General features: G+C 40.1%; 1 protein-coding gene across 1 annotated transcript in view; it reads left to right on the top strand.

Annotated features, from left to right (window-relative positions):
• Nucleotides 1–8,627: 8,627 nt before the first annotated feature.
• Nucleotides 8,628–25,731, top strand: part of ankrd50 (ankyrin repeat domain 50) — a 37,839-nt gene continuing 20,735 nt past the window's right edge. Inside the window, exons 1-3 of the mRNA XM_044363100.1 lie at nucleotides 8,628–8,970; nucleotides 10,389–11,519; nucleotides 24,630–24,862. Coding sequence (XP_044219035.1) covers nucleotides 11,014–11,519; nucleotides 24,630–24,862 — 739 coding nt within the window. The 5' untranslated portion in view covers nucleotides 8,628–8,970; nucleotides 10,389–11,013. The remainder of the gene's footprint in view (nucleotides 8,971–10,388; nucleotides 11,520–24,629; nucleotides 24,863–25,731) is intronic.

Here is a 25,731-nt window from a genome sequence, read left to right as displayed (position 1 = left end):
GCAGATTGGTGAGCATGGCTGGGAGTGAATATACACGTGGAGCCCGGTGTGAAAAAAAAAAAATGGAATAAACAGCAACATGCAGCTTTGCAGTTTTCCTGTGGGGAGGTGTGAGCTTGTAACTTGGCTCCTGCTGATACTGGAATGGAAGGCAGATTGGAGAGTACTTGTGTTTTGCTGAGCACTCTAAGAACTGGCAACATAATGTGCACAATGTCTGTGTACAATGTGGAATAAGACTGTGCCTTTACTACTGTAGACCGGTACTACAATAGAAAGTGTTCTTATTTACAGATCTGCAGAACAAACATACAGAAAAGTTGTAAAACTGGGTGAAAAATCAAAAACATACAACAAATATACACATCAAAAGTCAACAACCAGACTAAATGTGCTCATGTCAGTAAGTCAGTGTTTGTTATGAGCTTACTATAAGTTAAGAGCTGTCCCCTAAAAGGTAGTGTGCAAAATTATGAAAGCTAATGCAAATTAATTAATACCATAGCAATATATCAATGGCAATACTTTGTGAAGGAGTAGTTTTTTGGAGTCTCCACTGATTGTGACACACTAAAGACAAGACCCCAGGAAGTTGCAGCACCGGCCAAGAAAGAGTCTCAACACATAACTCCTGGTATATTGACAGTTTAAGTCTTTACATTTCAAATTAGTTATGAAGTGTAAATTAGTGAGGTTTATACAATGTTCAGACAGCGGAAACGCGTATGACGCAGTCCTATACTCAATTAGGCCCACGTTGGACGCGTTCATGAAGCAGCTGTCACCCTGCATCTCACTGTTAGCCGAGACTCCAGTCTGCTGTGTAGTTCATACACTTCACCCACAAACCTGAGAATTATACCGAATTGCATTGAATAATTAGCAGATAAAATTTAAGTTTCAGCTTCACCTCCTCTGTCTGACCATATGCACACTCTTTCTCTCTCCTTCACTTTTTTTGGCGAGTTCGTGGAATTACATTAAAACGTTGGTATCGTTGAATTTATTTCCTGCTCCTGGTACCAATGTCAGGTCATTGAAGCCGTGCATCACTGTGTCAGTCTGAATGGGGTAGCTTGCCAGGCTAGCATTTTCCTCCTGCTTCCAGTCCTTGCTAAGCTAAGCTAATTGCCTGCTGGCTTAATGGACAGATATAAGAGACATTTTTATGTTCTCATGTAACTCATGGCAAGAAATCAAATAAGTGTATTCCCTCATCCTGTCATGAGGATGTATACATAAAACTATAGTAACATTAAGTTTTGGCCTTACAGCCAGTGCAACCATAAACTAATTGAGAACAATTTCTCCAAGTGATTAATCATTAAATTGTTTTTCAAGCAAAAAAAGCGAAGTATTTTTATTTCATATCAAGGTAAATTAAATATCTTTGGGTTTTGGACTGTCGGTCAGAAAAAAATAAGCAATCTGGACTCTGCAAATAGGGTATTTTATACTATATACGCCTCATCAATTAATCAAAAAGTAATTGCTAGATGAAAATAATCGTTATTTACAGCCCTGTAATTTCCTGGATTGAGTCTTACTTACTTGGCGAGGAGTGAGCATTAGCAGATGAAGTATCATGTAAGGTCGATCAGTGTTGCTGTGATTACTCTGGAGGGTAGTTCAATATATGGATTTGTTTATCTCCTCCCTGCACCCACTGGGGGCACGTCCATGCTCCCCGCTCAGCACGTCAACATTAACACAACAGGTTACGCATCCAGCAGAACAGAAACTGAATGAACGCCAATCTCTAGATGTTCTCAGTGAAGGAAGTTCACACAAAGCTCGATAACGTGAGTCCTTGATGTAATATTTGCTGTTATAAAAGCTCTGCAGGGAATCAAGCTTGATTTATTACAGAACTGACAGTAGACAGCTGCTAAGTATACAGAGAGTGTTTTGTTTTCCCCAATCAGCAAGCTTCCTACTGTTGTAATAGTGTTTTTTCCCAACACGGTAATTATCTCAATGGAGTGCTTATTTTGCTTTTTGATAAACCTAACAAAAAGATCACTGTATTTTTCCTATAATATTCCAATAGGGGCTTCTGATATGTTTGTGCAACTCGGTAATGAGTGTGTTTACAGGCACCTTATCAGACTTTGGATTAGTCTCCTATAATGTTACTGTTGGGATTTCAGCTGCGTAGTGTTTGGCTTACAGTTAGTTATACCTTCTAAAATGTGTTTTAGGCTCTTTCACACATGAAAAATAGAGAAATGTTGTATTCTTAAGTCGTGTTAGAGCATGAAAGTGATGCTGCAGGTTGAGCAATTTTAAAATCAACTGTTTTAGTCACAACGTCCACTATGCTTTACTGATATGAGCCCTGTGGCAAAAGTTGGCCCCTTTCCTTTGGAAATTGCATCATGTGAGAACAAAATAATGAAGGGATATTTTTTTATTGTCAACAAATCTCATCTGCAGAGCCAAACCAATGATGAATTAATCTACTTACAAATATTGTGTGTGTGTGTGTGTGTGTGTGTATCCAAAGCTTTGCTAGCTTGTTGTGCTACATACAAAGTCAAGAGGTTGTGGTATGTAGCACAACAAGCTAGCAAAGCTCTGTAAATGGAATTGTGTTACTGCACATGTGCAGTGGCGTCTGCCTCGCAGCTGAAATACACCCGGCACGGACGCACCACGTCATGTAGACGGGGCGGAGCAGGGTTTTCTACCTGCTACACAGACTCCATCTCTGTCACTGCATGCATACTGAGTTTTGCCAAGTGATAATGCAGTTGGTTATATAGAGTTTGGCAGCATAGGCTGTATTAACTGGTACTGAATTAATTAACTAGATTGTTTTAACTACCTCTGGTACAATGAGGTTTTTATTTTAATCATTTTTACACAGTTCTATGTAGTTTTTACCTGCTGGAGGACTGCACATAGAGAAAAAAAAATAGACCAGCTGCACAAAAATAGAGATGAGCCATGCGACGCCCGCGTGGGTGTGCGTGGCTTCTGTGGTCAACGTAGCAGCTTCAGTTGATTATAATGAATGTGCTCTGCTGCGGCCATGCTACTACAGACGTGTCACTACTGTGTCATAGCATGTGTATCACTGCATCCGTTCCCAGTGTATTCTCTTCTCTCCTGAGACTGAAAACGTGGTTGTTGTTGTTTGTCTTTGGAGCTGTTTCTCAAAAAACTACCATGCTGAAGGAACATGTCACCCAGTGCAAGGGGTGTGGCTCATTGACGGGCTTTTAATAGTTTTTGGACAACAACAGCGGTTTATGGCACACAGGAATATGATATAACAGGCTTTGGATACACACACAATACTTATAAGTAGAAACTCTATTGTTAGTTTGGCTCTGCACATAAGATTAGTTGATAATAAAAAAATATAGAAAATTGCCAGCCATATCCTTTAAAACTAGATTTTCAAACAAGGCCCCTCTACAAGACAGGGCAAAAAGACCAGGTAATAATGCAGGACCCTTTTTTGTTGATAAATTTGCAACTAACACGCAGTTTTGGGGCCCCTAGTTGCCCGCTTTGCCTGGTTCAGAATGTATGACGTGCTGGCTTTGTTTGTTGTTTAAGTCACAGTCATGTTTCTCACCGAGTCGAGTCTGCAGTGATCTGCTTCATCAAACAACGCAATCACACTTCTCAGTTAGACAGTTTAACCCACTAAGTGATGAGGTAGTTGAGGAGTTTGCATGGACAGATTTGCTTTCTCTCAATCGTTTAGTCTCCAAAATTTTGGCATTGCTTGTTTTCCATGAAGACGATCTCGGACAGGCTGCCAGAGTCAAGAAAGGAGAGAGTCCACACCAAAAAGGCCCCCCCACGTTCCACTTCCACCACCTCACATCGATGCCCACGCTGTAGGAAAGTTTGTGGTTCCACAATTGGCCTCTTCAGCCATTTGAAGACCCACAATAAGGACCCCCCAGGAGGACCATCATACTCAACTTCAAGTGATTGCCGATGATGAACCGACCAGTCATCTCTTTGAAGCCTAACCATAATCTAACGTTAACCTAAATTAAGCCTTAACCCCAAAACATGGAGGGTAGTGCTGTACGGGAAACACAATTCGAAGGGGAAACAGACTTTCAACACAAGACTGAATTATCTTCATGTGAGCACAGACAGCATCAGTAATACTGTCAGTTATTACAAGCTTCTGCAGCTACACCTGAAAGAAATAGTCCCTGAAGAAATTCTCCAGGAAGTGATAAATAAGTTGTAAGATCAGCAGCCTCCAGTTAGATCAAAACACATCAACCTGCAAGCCCCCTTGTGCATCCCTGCTGGAAGGAAGAAAGGAAACTTTGAGAAATCACTTTACAAAAAAAAAAAAAAAAAAAAAAAAAAAAAAATCGCACAATTCTGCTACTACTTGACTAGATTCCATGTGAATTAAAAGAAGAGGAAAAAAAACCCATTACAGGCCATTTTTTGACAGGATGAGCAGTGATTGGTTGGTGGAATTGCTGCAATATAACACAGAAAATAAACACAACATTGTTCTTTTTCTAGCCTCAAGCAGCAACGCAAGTCAAAGATGGCGGCAAAGCTGTGCACTGTGGGGTTTATTTATTTCAGGGTTTTTTTTTTTCTTTTTTTTAAATCGACACCAATCTCTGGACAGATTGCCAAAAATATAAACACAGATAAGCCTTCATATCCAAGCTGTGAGAATTTACAACCTAATTCCAAAATGCACACCTGCCTCCTGTTCTAATTAACAACGACAACATCTGGCACGTCTGCTGTAATGTTTCAAACACATCACAGTTAAGAGTTTAATCATGAAAGGATCAACCTGGGAATGTTTTTATTTTCATTATTTGCCATAAGACCAGTGGTGGAAAGTAACTAAGTACATTTATTCAAGTACTATAGCTAAGTACAATTTTGAGGTACTTGTACTTACTTATTCTACTTTATACTTCCAGTCCACTTCAGATGGAAATATTGTACTTCACTACATTTATTTGATAGCTTTAGTTGTTTTCCAACCTTTTTGACTTTTGACGTCTTACAAAAAGCAGTGTTGTAGTCGGGGTCATATTTCAGATGTCTATGATGATGATGATGATGATGATGATGATTTGTTAACAGCTCCACCAAATAGTCACCACCAAATTTTTCCCTCTAAACTTCACACATGGTTTGATTTCAATAAATGTTCAAATGATCCGAGAAAAAGTCCAAAAACTGAAAACAGATTTGTGTATCAGAACTTTGTTTTTTCTTCTTTCTTCTCCCATTAATCATCTCACAACCCCTCAGATCAAACAGCTACAACAGTAACATGCTGCTTCCACACTGATGCTTCGGTATTAATAACTTAATGATGTCATAGTATCAGTCAGGGGAATGAAATGACTTACTTTAATACTTCAAGTACTTTTTGCTGCTAATACTTATGTACTTTTACTTAAGTAGGATATTTCCTGTAGGACTTTTACTTGTAATGGAGTATTTTTACATTGCTGTACAACAAAAGTGAGACAGTAATACTGGGATATTTACATATGTACCCAACTAAATATAGATAATGTAATTGTATTAGGAGATATTGCTATAAAAATGCCTCTTCAATATACTGCAGATAATTCTCCCATTTCATAAACAAGTGGTCACAGTTGTGACGTACCATAACCGATAACTTCTCATTTTTAACATCCATTCAGACTCATGTGACTCTCACGTGACAGCCAGGTGGACTAACGACCCACATGTGACCTCAGCGACTCTCAAGGTGTAAACGATCCTACAGAAAAGCAAATCCAGTTGCATTTGAGTTAACTTCTCTTGATTTTTAATAATCCGTGTTTCGATGAGTAGAAAATACTACTGATTACAAGCAGGTTCTTGCTCAGTTTTGCAGTGGTGCACTATCAATCTCCTCCTGTCCAAAATCAATGCCGTCAGAATCCATTCATCAAGAAACTTTGGCAGATTTTTACAAATACACACAATCTGCTAAAATGGAAAGCCTTAAATTTAATGAAACCAGAGAGAAATTTATTTCTCTAAGATCAAATCTCTTGTATCTCATGCCAACTCTAAAAGACATGTTCCACTGTACCATTAAAGCAACATCGCCATCATTCAACCCGAGGAGGTTTCTACACTCTCACAGATGAAGAATCATGTAGAGAAAGATCTGCATCTACTAGTTTAATGCTGGCAATTACAACAGACGTGTGTGTGTGTGTGTGTGTGTGTGTGTGTGTGTGTGTGTGTGTGTGTGGTAGATCTTAAAATATTCCTGTGAGCGTGTGAAAAACAAACCACAGATTTGAGGCATGAGCATCCAGCCACCGTGATACAAACGCATATCGTCTCACTAATCGTACAGGATTTTGTGTCTTGTCTTGGGATTTAGGAAGTTCTGTTCAGACATTCAGGCAGGTAGTGGTGTGATATGTGTTTAAATCATTTCTTTTTATGCAGGATTTCATTCGGGTGTTGAGATAACATCTGCGGAGGGAGAAGGAACAGAGGCGTAAGTTTAGTTGCATTTATTTTATTGTTGTGTGACAGAAATATATAATTCCTATAAGTCACACCTGATGATTTTGCTTTTAAATGTCATATTACCTAATTCTATAGAACAGCAAATAGTAGTGTGCTGTATATATGGACAGGGAATACATTTACAATGTTTGACTCATTCTTTTGTTTGAGCATAATTCCAAGATAAAGCCAAACTGAACTGAATTAGTTAAGTCAGTTAAGCTTTATTTATTCAGGAAACCTCATTGAGATCAAGATCTTTTTTCTTTGAGACCTGAGAACAGGTTACATATACACAGGATCACATATTGGTATTTTTTAGATTAAAGATCTTAGAAATTTCAAACTATAGTAAATAGTTTTGTATTACTTGCCCAAGAACTATATCGTGTCGTTTGGCATAGCCTTTGAATCAACGTTTAGGAAGATCAAAATTAAAGAAAATATAATTTAACAGTTAATTCATATAAAAAAAATAACAATCAGAAAAGTTGTTTTGGTGGCAGCTATGGGGATTTGGATTTAATTCAAGTATTTCTGAAATCCTGGCTGTTTCTAGTATTATGGAGAGTATGACACTGCTTCTTTTCCATGTATGGAGTTCATTTTAAGATTGTTTATAGGCTGAACTGACTAATAATATTTATTTGTCATTTTGAAATGAGTAAGAAAAATACACCTGTAGATGTGTTTAGACATCATAGAATACACCACCTATATTCTACATGATCGCACAACTGCAGGCAGCTTGAACAACCAGTTAGAGAGCCTGTTTTTTTGAATGAATGAATGAATGAATAAATAAATAATACAAGCTGGGAAAGAACCCAGGATACCTCGGACAGGTGTTGCTTTGTGCAGAGTTCATTCACATTAAACAATCATCAAACACTCACAGACACACTAATTGAAACAATCACAAATATTAACATGAGTGTTTCTAAATTCCAGCTGTGTTGCAGTTTATTCCAGTAGTAAAGTGCGTCATACCGGAAACCAGTTCAGAGTTTGTTTGAGGAACTTTTAAAGCCAACCTGCCCTGTGATCTGTTGTCATGGTTATCAGCTCTGAGCTCAACTAAGGGTGTTAAATATCTCAGCAACTCAGGTATCAAGGCCGTAAATGAAGAGATATGTATTCTGGTCCCTTCCGGATGTCAGTGATGACTATCTGACCTTTCCATATAAAAATATAACACATATAATAGGGATGAGTGCGATAGCTGTCTGCTGTAATGAATCGAATGGCACTGTGGTAGATAGTGTCCCGAGGTTTATACAGGGTATCTCCATAATCTAATGCAGACGGTATTGTAGATTGTCTGATGTTTTTTCTGTTTTGAAAGGATAAACAAGCTCTGTTCGGGTATAAGAATCCAATTTTATTTTTTTTGTTTTTGAGCAAGATGTTCAACATGACTTTTGTAGGACAATCTACTGTATCACCAGATTCCTATTGGTTCTATAGGTATAATCAGGTTCTATAACATGTATCAATGAACAATAGATATATAGATCAGATATAAGAAAAATAATTCAACATGTACAGTAGCTTCACCTTAAAACCTGCTGTGTTTTATGGACACGAAACCTTAAACTGTGCTTCAGCTAACACAAAAAATTAGATTTTTAGAGCTGCGATGATTAGTTGATTAATCAATTAGTTGCCAACTATTAAATTAACTAAAATGAACTATTACGATAATCGATTAATCGTTTGGAGTCATCCTTTAAGAAAAAAAAAATCTGAATTTTTCTGATTCCAGCTTCTCAAATGTGAATATTTTCAGATTTCTTTAAACTGAATATGTTTGAGTTGTGGACTGTTGGTCGGGACAAAACAAGACATTTGAGGATGTCGTCTTATGATCGACATTTTTCACCATTTTATGATATTTTACAGATAATGAAAATAATCGTTATTATACCGATTAGAGATTTTCACTACTTTTATTGGGCTATTTTAATTTCATTAAACTTTCAAATTATAATAATAAATATAATAATAAATATAAGAAATATGTTTTTTATTATGTTAATTACTGAATAAAAAGCCGACTTAATGAGAAGATAATATATAATGTAAAATTATTAAACGTGTATTGTCCTCATATTTAAATAATGGCGACAACAGGGTAAAACAACAACTCCCACAAGACCTTGCGGCGCTCACTGGTGAGTGCCCTGCATGCAGTAGAGAGAGATGTGGAGTGTTGGGAGGCGGAGAGTCAGTCGGCTGGGCTCACTGTGGAGCTGTGTCGGGCAGCAGGAGGAGCCGACACCGACTGAAAAAGACCGACTCAAAGAAAGACACCAACGTTGCTCAAATGCACAAATTTGAGCTTTGAATTGCACCGGTCCAAACGGTCGAATGGTTCGTGCGAAGCGTTTGTTTTTAACGTGGACAGAAAGGGTGTTGACTACAGACACAGCAACCCCCCAAAAAAACACCAAGAGGAATCGGCAAGAGGTGAGAGGAAAACCGTTTGGGGCTGAGAGAGAGAGAGAGAGCGAGAGAGAGAGAGGTAGAGACATTTGAAACTGTAGCAAAAATAGTGAAACGCTCCACAATTGGCTTAATTGAAGTTTAAGGAATACTTTTGGTTGACTGCAGTAACAGGACAGGCTACATTCAACGTTTATATGTGGTCTTTTGTAGCTAAAAATGCATGCAATTGTTAGCTAGTCTGGCTTTTTTTTTTTTTTTTTTTTAAAAAAGCCCCCATAGGTGTAAATTGTATCCAATCTGAAATGGGTGAGGTTTGTCTGGCCATACAAAAGACTTGTGCTGCTTTTCAGTCACTGGAGTCAATTCGTGTCGTTTGCTCTGATAGAATATTTGTCGCCCCCCGCCTCAAAACACAGCTGACCCTTGATATATTTAACATCTATTTCGAAAAGCATAGTGTTGGAGGCAAAGGGAGAAGGCAGGGAGCGCCTTAGGAAGACAGAAAGGTGAAAATGTATCGCAGCCTGTGTGAAACCTTGTTATTTGGCAGCGTTACAAAGTAACCAGAAAGACTGTGTGTGTGTGTGTGTGTGTGTGTGTGTGTGTGTGTGTGTTTTCTTGGCTGGAGAGGCTGCATTTGCTCCAGTATTGAGAAGCAGAGTTGTAAGCAGTGATGAGGAGCTAAATAAAAAGGTGGTAAAACTGCAGTTAATCAAAAAGCAACAGACATCTAATCAAGAAAAGCTTAGATTTAATACCTTTCCCCTTTTAAAGATCCATCATCATGGCACTCAACACCATTTCCTAATCACTGACTATCATAGAGGCTATACTCTGGATGGAAGTCTGCTAGATTTTTGTCTAAAGGTCTAAAGCCGATTTTTTTTAGGTGGGGTTAAACTTGCACTTCCACCCATGTAACCAGCCCCTGTAAGTGCAGGAAAGGGGGGTCCTCTCATTTGGACTTTTCCCCCCCTACAGTTCAGGACGGATGTGGACTGTTTGGGATTTAAAGCCACATAGGAAGGAAGGGGGGATCAGTGGATCGACTAGAGAAACTGGACGATCCCCTGCCAAGAATTTAGTTGCAGGGCAGGCAGTGATGTGGGTAGTGGAGGATAAAAGCAACCAACTTACCCACCTTTTGTAACTGGAGGAACAGAGTTAACCCTTCGTTGTAGGTTGAACAAAATCTAAAATAGTATCATGCATCATAAAAAGGTAGCGTCAAACTGTTGCAGTTTACATGTGCATGTGTTTTGAAAAACCTGCCTGGATTGTTGCATACCCATTTTTTTGTATTTACACTGCTCCAAAACAGTAAATTATATCTCTCACCAATCACTGTGCTTTAGTAATTTAGAAGGCTAATTAGCATACAGCAAGTTGTATTTGATTTCTGTCCTAATTTAGCCTTCATGTCTGTCTCTGTTTTCCAGGGGAAAAGCCAGACTTAGAATGTTATTGGAGAAATTGACTCTGCACTGGCAGTCTCGTCCATGTTAATGTAATGGAAACACGCTTTGGTTACCCCCGGTAGCATCTGAAATGCATCAGCGGAAATATATCAGCAACTCCCATGGCTAATTGTATCAAGCGGTGGCTTGAGTTTGCTAGTGGATGCACTCAAGAGCTGGGTGCCCTGCCATGCCCAGCGCCATGCTAAAGCAACACACTCATAATAACAAGGAGCACTCAGTACAACCAGTGGGAAAGCTGTGGAAAAAGTTGGTGGAAAATCTATGGTTTGAGCCTCAATTTTGATTTTCTTTTTTTATTTTTGACCTAGATATTCTGTAACGCACCATAGCTCAGCTCCTTTTTCCTGCCATCTGCAGCGGCTCCTCTCTACTTTCACTCAAGTTGCATTCATTTTGGCTTCTTCCCAGCGCTACCACCAAGGACGGCTAAAGTGCAACCTGCTTTCTGAGAGGCACTTTTGCAGCCGACGTAATGGATGTTCGAATTTACAGCCAGCCTTTGTTGGAGATGAAAATGTGAGGGGCAGAATGAAGGGACCCCTATGAAGAGGAGGAATAGGTGGAACAGCAGCACAAGATCAAAATGGCTCAAACCAGTTTGCTGCAGGGGAAACGCTTTTACTGCCGGGAGTGGGTCTTCCATAAGATCCAGCATTGCCTCCAGGAGAAAACCAACAGCCTCAGTGGAGTGACCAGCACTCCCAGTAAGCAGCCTCCGCTGACGCCCGGTGGGGGTGCGTCTAACCCCGGCAGCCTTACAGCAGGTTCTGCAAAAACAGGTAGCTCCTGGGGGGTGTTGCTGGTAGGAGGCCCAGGAAGCGGGAAAACTGCACTTTGCACAGAGCTGTTATGGCCCACGTCGACCCAGGGATCCCACCGGGGTCTGCACCAGCAGAGCCTGGCTTTCCACTTCTGCCGGGCAGACGACTCAGACACGCTGTGTGTCGGCGGGTTCATCCGAGGTCTGGTGGCTCAGATCTGCCGCAGCGGGCTGGTGCCGGGATACGAGGAGAAGGTCCGCGACCCAGCTGTGCAGAGCACTTTGCAGCCTGGAGAGTGTGAGAGGAACCCTACAGAGGCTTTCAAGAGGTAAGGACACACACACACAATCATATTCCTCTTTACCTTGTTCTTTTAAAACAACTATAACCAGGTGATTTCACTGATTGGTACTCAGACCAGACAGAGGAGGAATGAATCCGTGAATGTAATGCTGAAATGATTAGTTGATCGACAGAAGACTAGAAGACAATAATTTTGATAATCCATTGTTTCAAGCAAAAATACCAAACATTTGCTTGTTCTTGCTTCTCAAATGTGAGGATTTGCTGCTTTTCCCTGTTTTTATATCATTATACATTTAATATTTTTGAGTTTCAGGCTGTTGTTTGGATAAAAAAGAGCTGTTTGAAAATGTCACCTTTTGGTATTTTTATCTTTAAGACTAAACAAATAATTGAAAAAAGACATAAATCATAAATGAAAATAATTGCTTGTTGCAGCTCTACATGTAACCTGCTGTTTTGTGTTGGGGGAAAAGCGCATATTCTTTACCCGACATGATGCATGTCTGTCTTTGTGACATCTTCCTTAAAAACATGCAGTGCTGACCCTCATACACCTCTCTGGTGTTTCCAGGTAATGTTGGAAATCTAGGAATCTGGTTTGCCTAGAAATGTAAAACGCAAAGCCAACCCCTCCCCCTACCTCCCCACTCCACCTCCTGACCCTGATGCACCCCTCCCCCCCCTTTTTTTTTTTTTACTGCTGCTCACACTCATCGCATAGCTCCGCCTCAGCAGCCTCTCAACTTATTTGATGTCATGGTTTTGTTGGTTTTCCCCCCCGGTGTGGCATGCTGGGTGGGACTGTCCCTGCTTGGCTTCTGATTCAAGAAAGGTCAGATATTTTTAAGTCGCAGCCGAGCTCAGGTGGCCAGAGACTCAATGAGGAAGGAGGTTTGAACTGCAACTCACTCACTGAGCGACTTTACCGGCTGACCTTAGTGACTGCGCCGCAGAAACGATAAAGTGCACATGTGAAACTGAAGTACAGTCGGCTTGTGGACTTACAGCGCCCTGCCCGGGCATGTAACGCGATCAAGATGGACTGTTATTGTAGGCAGAGGCTTTAAAAGGAGCTGCGCATGAGCGTGTGTGCATGTGGGTTACTTGCACGACTTGTCTACACAGTATAGGTCAGGCAGTCTGTACAACACAGGCTGGAATGCAGCGCTGAACATACACTCACGTTTCTTGTCTGGCCATCTGGTGACGCTTATTGCACCACCTCAACATCACACACGGGGAGAGGGAGGGGAAAAGTAGGTCAAACGTTCAGCAAGGTAAATCATTTTTTAAACGTTCACTAGAGTCAACAGCTCAACCCACGCTTCTTTTTTTTTTTTTTTTTAACACACTTGTTCCTAAGGAAGCGATTGCTTCTCTTGTCATCTGCTCCTAATCACGCCGCTTCTACCGATGACTCTGACTTCAGTTTGACCCTCTCAGATAAAAGGCAGGTTATCATAGGGACATAAACAAAGACTGAACCCAGCAGGGACGGACTTCTCACTTCAGCTCTGCTCTGTGTCACAGTGGATGTCGAGGGCCTTTTCGCAGACAGTCACATTAGCTCAACTTCGCCTCATGAGGCAAATATTCTGAGCACTTAAAACCCCATGGGCTCTAAATCTGCGAGCAACAAAGACACAAGGCTTATCATCACAGCCTGTTTTGTTTTTGAGCCAAATACGCACTTCGGTGAATGCCTTATCGCCATCTCAGGTGTAAAAGCGTCCCAGGCACTGTTGTACACAAATAATCTTAACAGCTCCCCTGGTGTTGTAGATGCTATCTGGTTTCAGGAAGCCAAGATTGTCAGCTGTATCTGGCAGTGACGTTAAAAAAAATAAAAATAAAAACAGGGCAAGAAATAAAAGGGGTGTAAAACTTTATTATTATTCCAGCATTATGGCCCCTAATTTACATCAGGAATAAAAAATTCACAGAGGGGTGCGCTTGTTTTGATTGAACAGATTCAGGGCTGTACTTTACTCTGTAAAAGTTATATGGGTTTCATTTAGTTAAGGGTCTTGTTTAACACAGATTTTTTTGGGGGGAGCTTTTAACCCCCACCAACCCCCTTCCAGCTGTGATTTTAAACGTTAGCTAGTGGGTGAATGCAAGAGGCCCTGCCAAATTCTTTAGCCTAGTCAAAGACAAACAAGTCTGTTTGTTGATAGTAATCACCAGTCGCGTGTTAATACACTGAAACTGGTTCAGACACGGGTTTACGTCCACTCTGTACAACTTGATCATTGCTTTTCCCATCGGTGCATCTGCAACCAGACTTTTGACATTTTAATCATTATTTTTTAATTCTGTATCAATAAATTCCCTCCACTTACACTTTTCTCCCATTTTAATATATATATTTTTATCACCTCAGCTGTGTTGTCACTATATACAAATATGTAAATGAGAACAGTCAAAACATATGACATAACTGAGGTGAGTAGTTATTTCAGTAGAATTACAGGCATCTTATTAGCAGAATATATGAAAGTATCAAAGTAAACATTAAAAAGAATGGCTGCTTTAATTATGTTCTTTATTAGATATTATTTACTGGTATCAGTATTGTAAGGTAGTAGCAGGTTGAAGTGGAGCTTTGTCTGAACTACATAATTTACTGTTAAATGTTTGCGTAGTTTAATCTGTAACAATGCATCAGTTTTTACAAGCTGATCATATGTTTTGTGTATAAAAAAGGATCTGCAACGTAACTAGTAACTATAGATAAATGGCAGATAAATGTAGTGGAGAAAATAAGTACAATGTTTACCTCTTAAAGGTAGTGAAAAAGTATAAAGTAGCCCAAAAAAGAGGCCCTATTCCCTCAGCAGAACCGCACCCACCTAAGAAATTGTTGACTATCCATCGACTAGGGATGTCAGTGGTTAATCGGTTAACTGCCGAGAATATTTTTGACCCGCTACGCATATTGGTCAATAGATTATCTTGCATATACATTTCACTAACAGCTAGACAATTGTGTTCACAACATCAGATATTCTTTTTGGATAAAGTACTGGTGTAAAACCAACTCCTACACAGAGTGTTGCATCATGGGTTGTTTGTAGCCTTAATGTTGCTAGGCTAGCAAGTGTCTTATAGTTTGTATATAGTGAGTGTATTAGAGTCAGTCAGCCCTGAAAGTGTTTTGTTAGTTCAGTTTAACCTGCAGGACTTTCTGAAGGCTAGTGTAACATGTTTTTTCTGGAGGAAATAAATTCTCGACGAGAGAAAACGAGTCCAAAGCGTCTTCCGATGTCTCTACTGTAGAAACGGAATATGTCAAGCTGCCAAATACCACTGTCACGGATGATGAGTAGTTCAAAAAGACAAACAGGCAGTCGTATAAATGCTAACAGCTGGAGAAAATGGTTTTTGACTGCTTCCAGGAGCCTGGTAGGAGAGTATGTGAGTATGTTACTATACTATGATGTAAATTATATTCAAAAAGTAACGTTATTTTTCCAAAAACAGTTGTTGGAAAAGATCATCTTATAATCAAGGTCACCATATATTTGGGCCAATATGGTACTAGCACTATGCTGTACTACATTAAGAACAAACACCCGGCTGACATGTGTGAGGATGGTTCGCTGTCGTAGCCAAAGATCACATCTCTGCTAGCCGGGGGAGAAAGTGTGATGCGTGCCAGTCCGAGGCCATCACACAGTTGGTGTGCTGGACGATTGAGACTGATATGCTGCCAATCAGTGTGGTAGAGTGTGGTACCTTGAGCCCGAGTATGTTATGCTTTTGAGAGCCACTGTGACTAAAAACACTTTGAAGTGAAGAAGGATGAGCTAAAAGTCAAGCTAGCTAAGGTAGACAAGCTAGCTCTGACAACCTACTGCTGGACATCTCTCACAAATGAAAGCTATATCACAACTTTTCTTAAAAGTTAACCGGAAAGGGTGTCTATCGACAGCAAAATTAACAGTAACTGACATCCCTACATCAAACACGCTCAAACTGTTCTGTTATTTTATCTAAAAACATCAAAATGAACCTTAAACAACCACATATGTAAGTGTAGAATGTAAACTCCTCTTGCTATTAAAACTCACAAATTCCTGTAAATATTACATAGGACACTCTTTGACACTCCTACAGTACAAATTGTACTTAAATATATTGAGTAAATATTCTCTCTATCACTGTTCTAGTAGTAGTAATGGTAGAAGAACTGTTCCTATTCACTTTGAAGTGGGTAAAATGGACAAGTTAATCAAGCTAGTGTAATGTCAGTTGTTACATTTTCTGAATACGGATACTAGAATGTATTGTATAGCGATGAAATGTTCATATTATATTATATATATTCATATTATGTGAATTTCTGTTCCCCAAGCTGCAATCAGAAACAATATTCTGCACTGAAGTATTACACACACAGAGTTTGGGGTCATGTAATACATAATAGTGGAACATATTTAATTGCTTTGAACATCAGTTAGATGAGTTCATATGGGATGTTGCATACATCTGCCATATTATGATAACATTATTGGAAAATATGAATTAATATTAATAGTGCAATATCAATTCCAGCCATACAGCCCGGTCCTAATAAAATGTTTCATGTCATGCATTACTAAAATTAATTAGCAGGGCAGCAAAGGTCATGAGCCACAGTTGTTCAGACAAAAGGCAGTTTCACCTTTCAGTTTGCTCGTCTTCTACTTGAAGTCTACCAGGAAAAGCTGACGTCTTGTTCACACAACAGACTTGATACTTGAAGTGCACAGACTTGCTCGGATGGGTCAAATTCATTGCCATCAGTGCTATCTGAAGGGTTTGAGTCTTTGGTTGTAGTGTATCATCAAGGATTTTATTTGTAGACAAAGCCAAAGCACATTCCTCTTTCTTTATCACATCTGCATTAGTCTCTGTCTTGGCTCTATCAAAGGCCACTGCCATGTTTTGACTGGAGTTCTCTAGTTTTTAATGAGTCCATGTGTTTTCAACAAGCAGACAGCCTCCTGCCCTCCTAACATGCCTCACTTTCTCCTTTCAGGACAAAAGAGCCGGCTTCAAATAGGTGGAATTAACCCAGTCATGTGGGTCAAACTAAAGGCAACAGTTTTTTTTTTTTTTTTTTCGCTGATGGGACAAAAACTGCCTTTTAGTCTAGGTGTTACTTTACGTGGCTCTGTTGTCGGGCTGTTCTCCACCGAGCATTAGAGTTAGGCTTCAATTGCAGCTGGACAAATTTCTCATTTCTGTGCAAAGGGCACAGACTTAAGAAATGATGAATGGCTGCGGCTTAAATTTGTGAACAAGATCTGAAGTTCCTTGGCAGTGTTTTAATCCCTCACTGTGTAAGAAATTGATGCTGCAGATTTGGATATTTTCTACAAGAAAGAAATGTTATTTTATTTATTTATTTATTTTATTTTTTTCTGGCAGCCACATCAAGCATTTCTTTGTAAAACTTTGCCCGTTACTTTGTTCCAAATCACTGTTGGTAATTTAGATAAGTAGTGACATTAATCAAAACAGAAGCATGATTAGATCTAGTCCGGTAGCCTCCAGAGAACATGATTATTGCTTGGCTTTTTTAAGTTGTCATTTTACAAAACAATATGGCATTACTGGCTCACTGCTTACTTTTTTTAGAACATTTTTGACAGCGAATTGCCGTTATTGGCTCCCGGTGATGTAGGAAATTGTGAGTTGCAAAGCCAGAGATGTAAATAAATCTGAAGACGTTTATAAGAATGATTGGACATCATGTGATCTAACAGTTACTTAAAAAAGAGAGAAACCCTTTAATAACGTGAAATTAATGGAAAACTGTCATTTCGCATGTTTTCGTTGCCTCTTTTTGTCTGATTTTGAACAGAATTCAAAGTTTGAGCCCATTTCAATCTCAACTAAAACCAACCAAAGCATTTTTTTTTTTAGGCTGGAAAGGGAGCTTTGGGTTATTTTTTTTCTTTTGTGTTGATTTTTTGACTGTTGCACATCGGGCTGCCCTACTTATTGAGGTTAAGGGACGCTAAATGAAAGCGGTCTGTGCCTTTCATGTGGTGCACGGCTGTGGAAAACTCGCTGCAGATTAGGGCCACGTTTTAGAAACAAAAAAAAAAAAAAAAAGCTCCCAGTGTGACGCATCAACTCCAGTTGAGCAGATGAGGAGAAACAGCAGCAGCACTGGTGCGGCTGCAACGATGACTCAGCAATCTGAGGCCAGTCTCTGTCTCCATACCACCGGCGAGCGGTGTGTGTGTGTGTTTATGCAAGGGTTTATTTGTGTGTGTGTGTGTGTGTGTGGATGAGCCTACGTGTTTGTGTGGGTGTACATAACTCAGTTATTGTTATCCCACTCAATAAATAAAGCTCATATATGGAGGTACCCAACCTTGAATAACGGCTGGTTAAAAAAAGAAGATTTGCATTTTGACTCATTCAGGAGTCAGAGAGTCTATGGCTATAACTTGCTGTTGTAACAGTCAGAATAATAATATAGTCTATAAAATATCTAAAAATAAAAAAATGGTCATCATATGTTTCTAGAACCCGTAGTTAGGTTTTTAAGTTGTTCATGTGGTCGATGTGACACATAGTCCCACATGGAAAGTATTCAGTTTACAGTGATATAGAAGAGATGGAAGCAGGAAATCCTTACTTTTGAGAAGCTTGGACCAATGAGAGTTTGCCATTTTTGCTTGATAAATTACCAATCTGGTTAAAGTCCCTGAACACTTGGTTTTAAATGATAACTGTTTCTAGATAACATTAAATATTCATTACTAAATAAGCAATGATAATTTATTATTTAGTAAGAGTTTTAAGGTAAAAAAAAAAAAAAAAGTCAGCTAATGGGTGTATTTTCATCACATTTAGTTGATAGTCGCATAGTAACATAAGCAACAACACCCCACAGCTGTCATCGCTCTTTGATTTAGTACTGCATAACTCTGATTGGTGGGTGTAAACATGTGACATCACCTTTTTCCAACTGAAGCCTCCTCGCAGCAAAGCAGTTAGAAAAGCAAGCACATAAACAGAAATCCAGAGATGTCATCTGTAAAATAATCAAAACCATTCTAACGTTGGCAGATTTTTTTTTTTTGGAGGGGGGGTGGAAGACCTCAGCTTTCATAGTAAGAAGCTGTTTTCAGGGCCTTTAATCAATTATTAAGGTTGTTGTCAATTACAATTTGTGACGATTGACTTAATCGCTCATCTATCCTGTGCCAGACAGCTCAAACTGCCGTCTTTTGTTAACAGAAATCTGTTGAATTGGGCTGAAGCTGTATACGTAATCCTTCCCCCCCGGTGGGCAACAGACACCTCGCAGGTTTACCTGTCCATGTTGAAATCCTTTGCGAAACTGCGCGTGTGTGTGTCGAGGCTCGTGCACACTTTAGATAGACAGCAGTGTGAGGATAGCAAGAGGAGAACAGTGTGTTTTGGAGGCAAACTGTGGCAGCAGTGTCAGCGGGGAGAAGAGGGAGTAGAGGGAGGGGGTTGAAAAGGATGAAATTTCAGATTCCTTTGACAGTATTGGATAGCCGGCCAGGAATGCACACCTCGTCTGGGTTGGGAAGAGCTCGGGGGATTTGGAATAGTTATCTGAGGTATGTGTGCTGCACAGAAAAGAAGTGTGCGGTATGTTTACACTTTTGCAAATCATTAATGGGTTGAGTAATAGGGGTAAACAAGTACGACTGAGCCAGATTTTAATATTTTCAACAAGAATTTGGCAACTCGACAACCAATCTGGTGCGATGTAGCTGAAGGGTGTGGACGAGATTTAGATTTCAGATGGACAACACTCCAGATGCAGCCCTCACTTTCAGTCTCTACAGAAACAATGAGATCACTGTATGTGACCAGTCCCATGACCAGAGTATCCACAATCAAAAAACATCATAAGACTTTGTCTCAAAGATCATCAGATATTAACTTAAATTTGTCATTTTAAGGACATTAGTAAGGGCCAATCATGAGGAACTGTTTTGAAAAAGTAGTTTTTGTGTGTAAGTCACCCGAAATGTGTCTCTCACGCGCTCCTCAGTTCCCCCTGACCAAGCAGACTGCAGGACATTGTTTCTCAGACAGCTGGAGGCATTTGTCTGCTTGAGATCCAGCACAGAATTGATTGTGCAAATCCATTAAGCCGAGATCAAATTATCTCTTTATCCATCATGTTTAAAAAAAAAAAAAAAAAGTAGAAACAAGCACTTTTTAAACACTTACAGGAGCGTTTAAATGTGATTGGAGTTTTTCACTGTGTTATGTCATTATATGAGGTAATCTATCTTTGACAGCTTGTGGAAAACAAGTGCTTTGATCACTGATTGAGGTGAGGTATGTGGTGGAGACAAATACCACAATGATTTATTTTTTTGATGTCTTACTAACAAATATGTGTTTCTGTACAAAAAAAAAACATTTTTTGTTCATGTAACAAAATAAACCACACTTCTCAAATGTATGCTTCCTGTACACAAATATCCATAGAAAGACTTAATAAACATCCAAAAAGTCAATTTTGGCAAAAAAATATAATTTACATCAGGAAATAGTGTTAGGAAACAAGTCTTAAGAACCTTCAAAGTGTTTTTATGCCAACTTTTTGGTACTTGACACAGTACTTGTTATCTCATTGCTATGGACACAATAAATATGATACGTTCAATAACCAGCACTATTAGAGAGAAGTGCAGTATGTGCATATGGTTGGGGGTTAGTTTGGAATCAACATATCAAATGTGACTCCTTAAAGAATCTGTTAGCTTTTCATAGTTTTGATTAACTAAAGTTATAACAAACTCAAACTCAAGTTTTTTTTCAGGTGGATTTCACATTTGCTGTTAAGCTAAAAGGCTACCATAATGATTTATACTTTGCTCTTTGCTAATCAAAAAGGAGGAGATAAAAGATACTTTAAGATCTTGATCAGACACGGGGTTTACCGAGTTTGAACCGGATCCAGACTGGAATCGGCTCTCAACCCTACCTGTTTAGCAAAAAAACTCACTGATATATGAAATGTGGGCAAACCAGCTTCATGTCAGACATGGTTTTATGTTAATTTCTGTCTAGACACGATGCAGTGATTCAAACTTAACAAGGATTTTTTTTTTAAAACTCAATTCTCCACTCAGTCATTTTGAACAAATGATCATAATAATAGCCATCTCTGTATTTTTGACTGATTTACTGCTGCGAGGTTGACGTTCTCAGAGGGTTATCTATCTAATGAAAGGCTCTCAGCACAAATTAATGTAAATATGTCTGTCCGCAGCTAATATAACTGCAGATCAGCTCCTGTGTAACCACTCTGCATCAAACCCTTGATTTATAAAAAAGCTTTTAAAAAAAAAAATGCTTTATTCAGCGCTTACAAAAGCTGTAATGAAGCCTTAGATTTGGAGTTTATGTCCAGTCAGATAAAAGCTGCAGTGAGATGATAACAGATTGAGGAGGAAACGAGAGCATATGGCCGATTTTAACAGGAAGAATACAGTTAAAGTGTCTGAGCCTGGATGTTTAGATCGTTTGCTTTTAGCATCTCTTATTGTCCTCATCGGTGTGATAACTCTGAACGAGACGTTTGCAGCGAAGTTATACATAATGTATGAATTGCATAGGAAAGAGTCTGCAAGATAGTCGTCTCTCTCTCACTCTGGATGAGCCGGTGCATGAGTCAGCTGTTGTCGTTCAGCTCCGAGCTCTCCTGACTACGCAAAGACGCTGAGCAGGCTTCTTAACAATTGACTCGATGCTAAATGAAGTGATGGGGGGGGGGGTGGGGGGGGTTTCTTCTAATGAAAAGGCCTCTCTGGTTTTCCTCTGACCGTGGTGGAAAGCTTTGTCATTATCACCCTGCGCGGTGATCCGTTTGAAGCTGAGAGAACTCACCAACTGGTCCTTCTTCCATTAATAGAGCAGTGTCAAGGCAGAACATGAATCGCATATTTCAACCTTTCGTGTGTTTATAGCTTCCGCCGTATCTCGGTCAGTGTTTATGCGAGTGTGTGTGTGTGTGTGTGGTGTTGTTTGGGTATGTGGCATGGATTTCAGGCTCCGCGCCCGCTCTATAAAATGAACTGTGTAAATTTGTAAGACGCTGGCTCGGTGCCCGGTGCTGCCCTGTCGGGCCCAGACATCTTCACTAAACGTCGCACTGAAAGCTTCACTTTGCACATTGTGGTGGGAGCGACGGCTGCCGCAGCAGAGATCGCAACATGACAGATGGTGAGTGCATTAGATGCATTTCACATCCTCCCCCCCCCTCTCTTTCTTTTTTTTTTTTTCTTGTCTTAAATAGCAATTGGCATCAACTTGGGCATATGTTGAGGCCTTGAGAGAAAAGCAAATAACCAGTATAAATGTCCAAGACCACAGTGTGTGTGGCTGAATTACTTTTTTTTTAATTCTCTGGCTCAGGTATGCCGCAGGTTCCTCTGGAAAACTAAACCAGCTTTTTCTTGCGCTTATTTTCTCCCCATCTCCTGCATCCTGTGGAGTTTTTCTTTGTCTGCAACCCTTGTCTTTTGACTCTTTGACAGCTTGAAAGTAGCTGAATTGTGAGAGAAGAATGGCTCTTTGTTTTGCCCACTTGCTGTCACTGTGGATTTGATTGTCTCAGTAGGCAACATGGCCTCAGACACAACCATTCACACACAGTCACCCCTGTGGATGGACATTCCTTTTTTTTTTTTGCAAAAGGCTCCCAGATGGCACTGCAGGTTCTCTGTGGTCTGTGACCATCAGAAGGAGTGATGGACTGTGTTTCTGAAAGGTTGAGCAACATCACAGCGGAGCGTGAGGTTTGGAGAGCCTTCACTATCTTCTTTTTTTAAACTCTCCAGTTGAGAGATCCAGCTGCTTGGAGAAAGTTTGTAGAAGCTTTGCAAGAACATGTTTAATCGTCTACCAGAGGAGAAGTTACACTGGAGGCTTTCATTTAGTCCTGAAACGACTACTTGATTACTTGATGATAAGCAAGATTCCAGCTTTTTCTACATTTATTTGTTTTATATAATTGCAAAGTGAATATTTTTACTTTTCTTGTTGGACAAAAACAAGACATTTGAAGATTTTGCCTTGAGGTTTTGGAAACTGTTACAATACATTAAATAGTTATTAAGTTATAAAAAAAAAAACAGTTCACAGTTTAGTCTAATTTTGGAAAGTGATCTTAAATTGTAGCCCTAATTTTACTCTAGATTGGTTGCCATTTAAGAAAATTTCAAGTGCTTTAAATAAAGGTTAGTTGTACACTTGGAAATCACCCTTATAACACGCAGGCTACTCAGTTTTATAGTGTGAATCATCAGTTCAAACCTTTTCAATCCAGTTTAGTTGTCCTTCAAGACTTTCACATCTTTTTTTTTACTTTGACACACTGTGTATTGTGTGCAATGTTATCAGGGCTGCCTGATGTTACATGACATAATTTTGGGAAAATGTTGTCAAACAGGGAATTTTGTGTCCATACGCTCTCTGTATGTCCATGGCCTCTTCTGTGTGTCCCAGTACTTTGGACTGAAAGCACACACACACACACCTTCACCCCCAGCCATTTCTGCTCCCATGTGCTTGAAGATAATGAACTTTAGGTAAAATGTAAACTAATAATGGAAGGGAATGGCTTCTGAGCCACAGGGTTAGTGACAGGCTGTTGAGCATTCAAAGGAAGTCTCATTAAAACAGTATTTTAGTGTTTTATGACAAAGCTTACAAGCAATGTCGGTTCCATTAAAGGAAGAGTGGTAGTTAAAGAGACCGTCCCGTCATCTGGAAGGTGACCAATTTTATATGTGCGACATCTACCCATGAAAAGCCTCAGATGGCCCCGAAGCCGTCTCTACTCTTGAATCAGGTTCATTAATTGATTTGTTCAACCCCCCTTTTAAACGTTTAATTAACCTAGACCCAGATTAAAATGTCACTAATATGAAACCCTCAGATCCTTTATCGCTGCCAGTCGAGCTGGAAGTAATTTTATGAGTCAAGTTGGGAAATGACATTTTCCCCAAACGGACGTCTTATGGCTGACTTTAAACTGTCGGTGGCAGTCACAGCGGAACGGAGGTTTCCCGCCAGCACAAACACAACTCCACACAGCCTCAGTGAAGTTTTATGTGTACTGTTACACATTAGCACTGGAGCATGTAGATTACATGTCTGGCTGGCAGTTTTTTCGCGTTGATAAAAAGGTTAATGTAGCATTTAAACTGTTAGACTTGTGCACTCGGCTGAGTATCGACGTGATGCTCGCCACAGAACGCTGTGCATCATGTTTGCTTTATCACAGGACGCCACAGGGCTGGTTTTAATGGGCGTTCATATTCAGACATCAATATTAATGTTGCAGGGAGGTTTTTGAGGACTTGGAAAAAAAAATTGTTTATTTGTCATGATAGTTGTTAAACTCCTCTTTCTCTACGTCTTTTGATATCATCTCAAGGCTGAATATTTAGCTCACGGGCAAAGTTTCCTGTCAAATAAAAAGGCCCACTCAATTATAAATGACTGTATCTGCTCTGGATGTTTTCATGAGCTCAGATCTGTAGTGGGCAAGTTAATGGATGCAGTTTTGGGTCGGATGGAGACATATTTAAACGCCTACTCTTTCTCCCAATTGAGACTGATGAAGTGAGATCCGTACGCCTCGAGAAAATCGCTCCTCTCGTTCACCGTCACTGTGTGTCGTCGTAGCAGCGCTGTTGCGTCATATCAAACGAACCGCTAGGGACGGATTTATCCCGGAGTTAAACCTGCGCCATGCGGAGAAGGATAACAATAGAAACTGGATCATTATTTTATTCCACTTATTAACATTTCAATATCAGAGTTGTTGAGGATGGGGAGAAAATAATCTTTTTTGGTTGTATTTACCAAACTTAGCATATAAAGAGCCAAAGGTGCCAGTATTATGAAATAAGTCCATACAGCAAATATAAAAATGTAAGCTTGTTAGTTTATTTGACAGTTTTATTTAGAAGTTTTACTGCAAAACTCACAAAAATCCTCTTGTACTGCCCACGGGAATTACCTCAATGAGATTATATGGAGCTTTCATAAACAAATTATCAAAAAGTGAAAACTTATCAGACACAGAATAAAAAAACCTAACAACATCATCATTCTTATTTCTCCTCAGATGCGTCCTCTTGCCTCTCCTGAGCGTGAAGCCTCCCCAGCAGGCTCTCTTCCTGCTGGTGGACTCCATCGACGAAGGCTGTCAGCTGGGCGAGGGGGAGCAGCGGTCGTCCCCCGGCTCCCCCAGGACCATCGCAGAGCTCCTGGCCAGCCATCACGAGTTCCTGCCTCCCTGGCTGCTGCTCATCTGCTCGGCACGCAGACAAAACAAGGCCATCACCAAACTTTTCACAGGTAAATACCCCTCGTCGCTCTCGAGAGAGAGTTACGCTGTCAGTCGATCAAGGTCTCGTTCTTCTAAGTGAAGAGGTTAATTATCAAAATACTTTCAAATGTGATACCTTAATCACAGCTAACCTGAGCTGATGTGAAGAGACGGTATGATGTAAGAGATAACACACGCACTTGTCAGTCGAGCTCCATGTTTGTTCCGCTCAGCGGCGGTTATTTTCCTTGCCTTAATATGATACATTTCACCTGAAAATATGGTTACAAACAAAGCCCGCAGCGTGGTTCCTTTTCTGCCAACGCAGTTTGAACACTACAGATGTAAAAGGCTTTCTAACATCACGACATGCCCAAAGAGATTAGGGTCAACACTGCAGACCTCTGTTAGAGTTGCAGCGCTTCCTTTATGTCCTATGACACCGCGCCATACCAGCTGCTATTATCTCCAGCAGCCTACTCTGTGGTGATGAGCTGGCATAACATTAATCAAGAACCTGATTGTGTGGGAGGAAGTCTCCTCCGCAGGCTCGCACTGCTCTCTCTCTCTCTGTGTGTGTGTGTGTGTGTGTGTGTGTGTGTGTGTGTGTGTGTGTGTGTGTGTGTGTGTGTGTGTGTGTGTGTGTGTGTGTGTGTGTGTGTGTGTGTGTGTGTGTGTGTACCTCTACCTTTCCAAAGCCGCTGAATGTGGGAGCTTCTCATGCCCTCGGCTTTCCTCTTAAACCATTACGTAATATCGCAGCAGTCCAAGCAGTCGTTCCTGTGCTTCTCCCCGTTCAGTTAATGCATGATGTCAGGTTCAAGGCTGAATGACGTAGTTTTCTCCTTCCACCTCATAAATGATAGTGCAGTGCCCATAAAGGTGTGGTACAATGTCC

The sequence above is a fragment of the Thunnus albacares genome, chromosome 10 (genome assembly GCF_914725855.1).
Source record: "Thunnus albacares chromosome 10, fThuAlb1.1, whole genome shotgun sequence".
Taxonomy (NCBI): domain Eukaryota; kingdom Metazoa; phylum Chordata; class Actinopteri; order Scombriformes; family Scombridae; genus Thunnus; species Thunnus albacares.
Note: the sequence above shows the minus strand (reverse complement) of the source record. Positions and strands in the feature narration are given on the sequence as shown.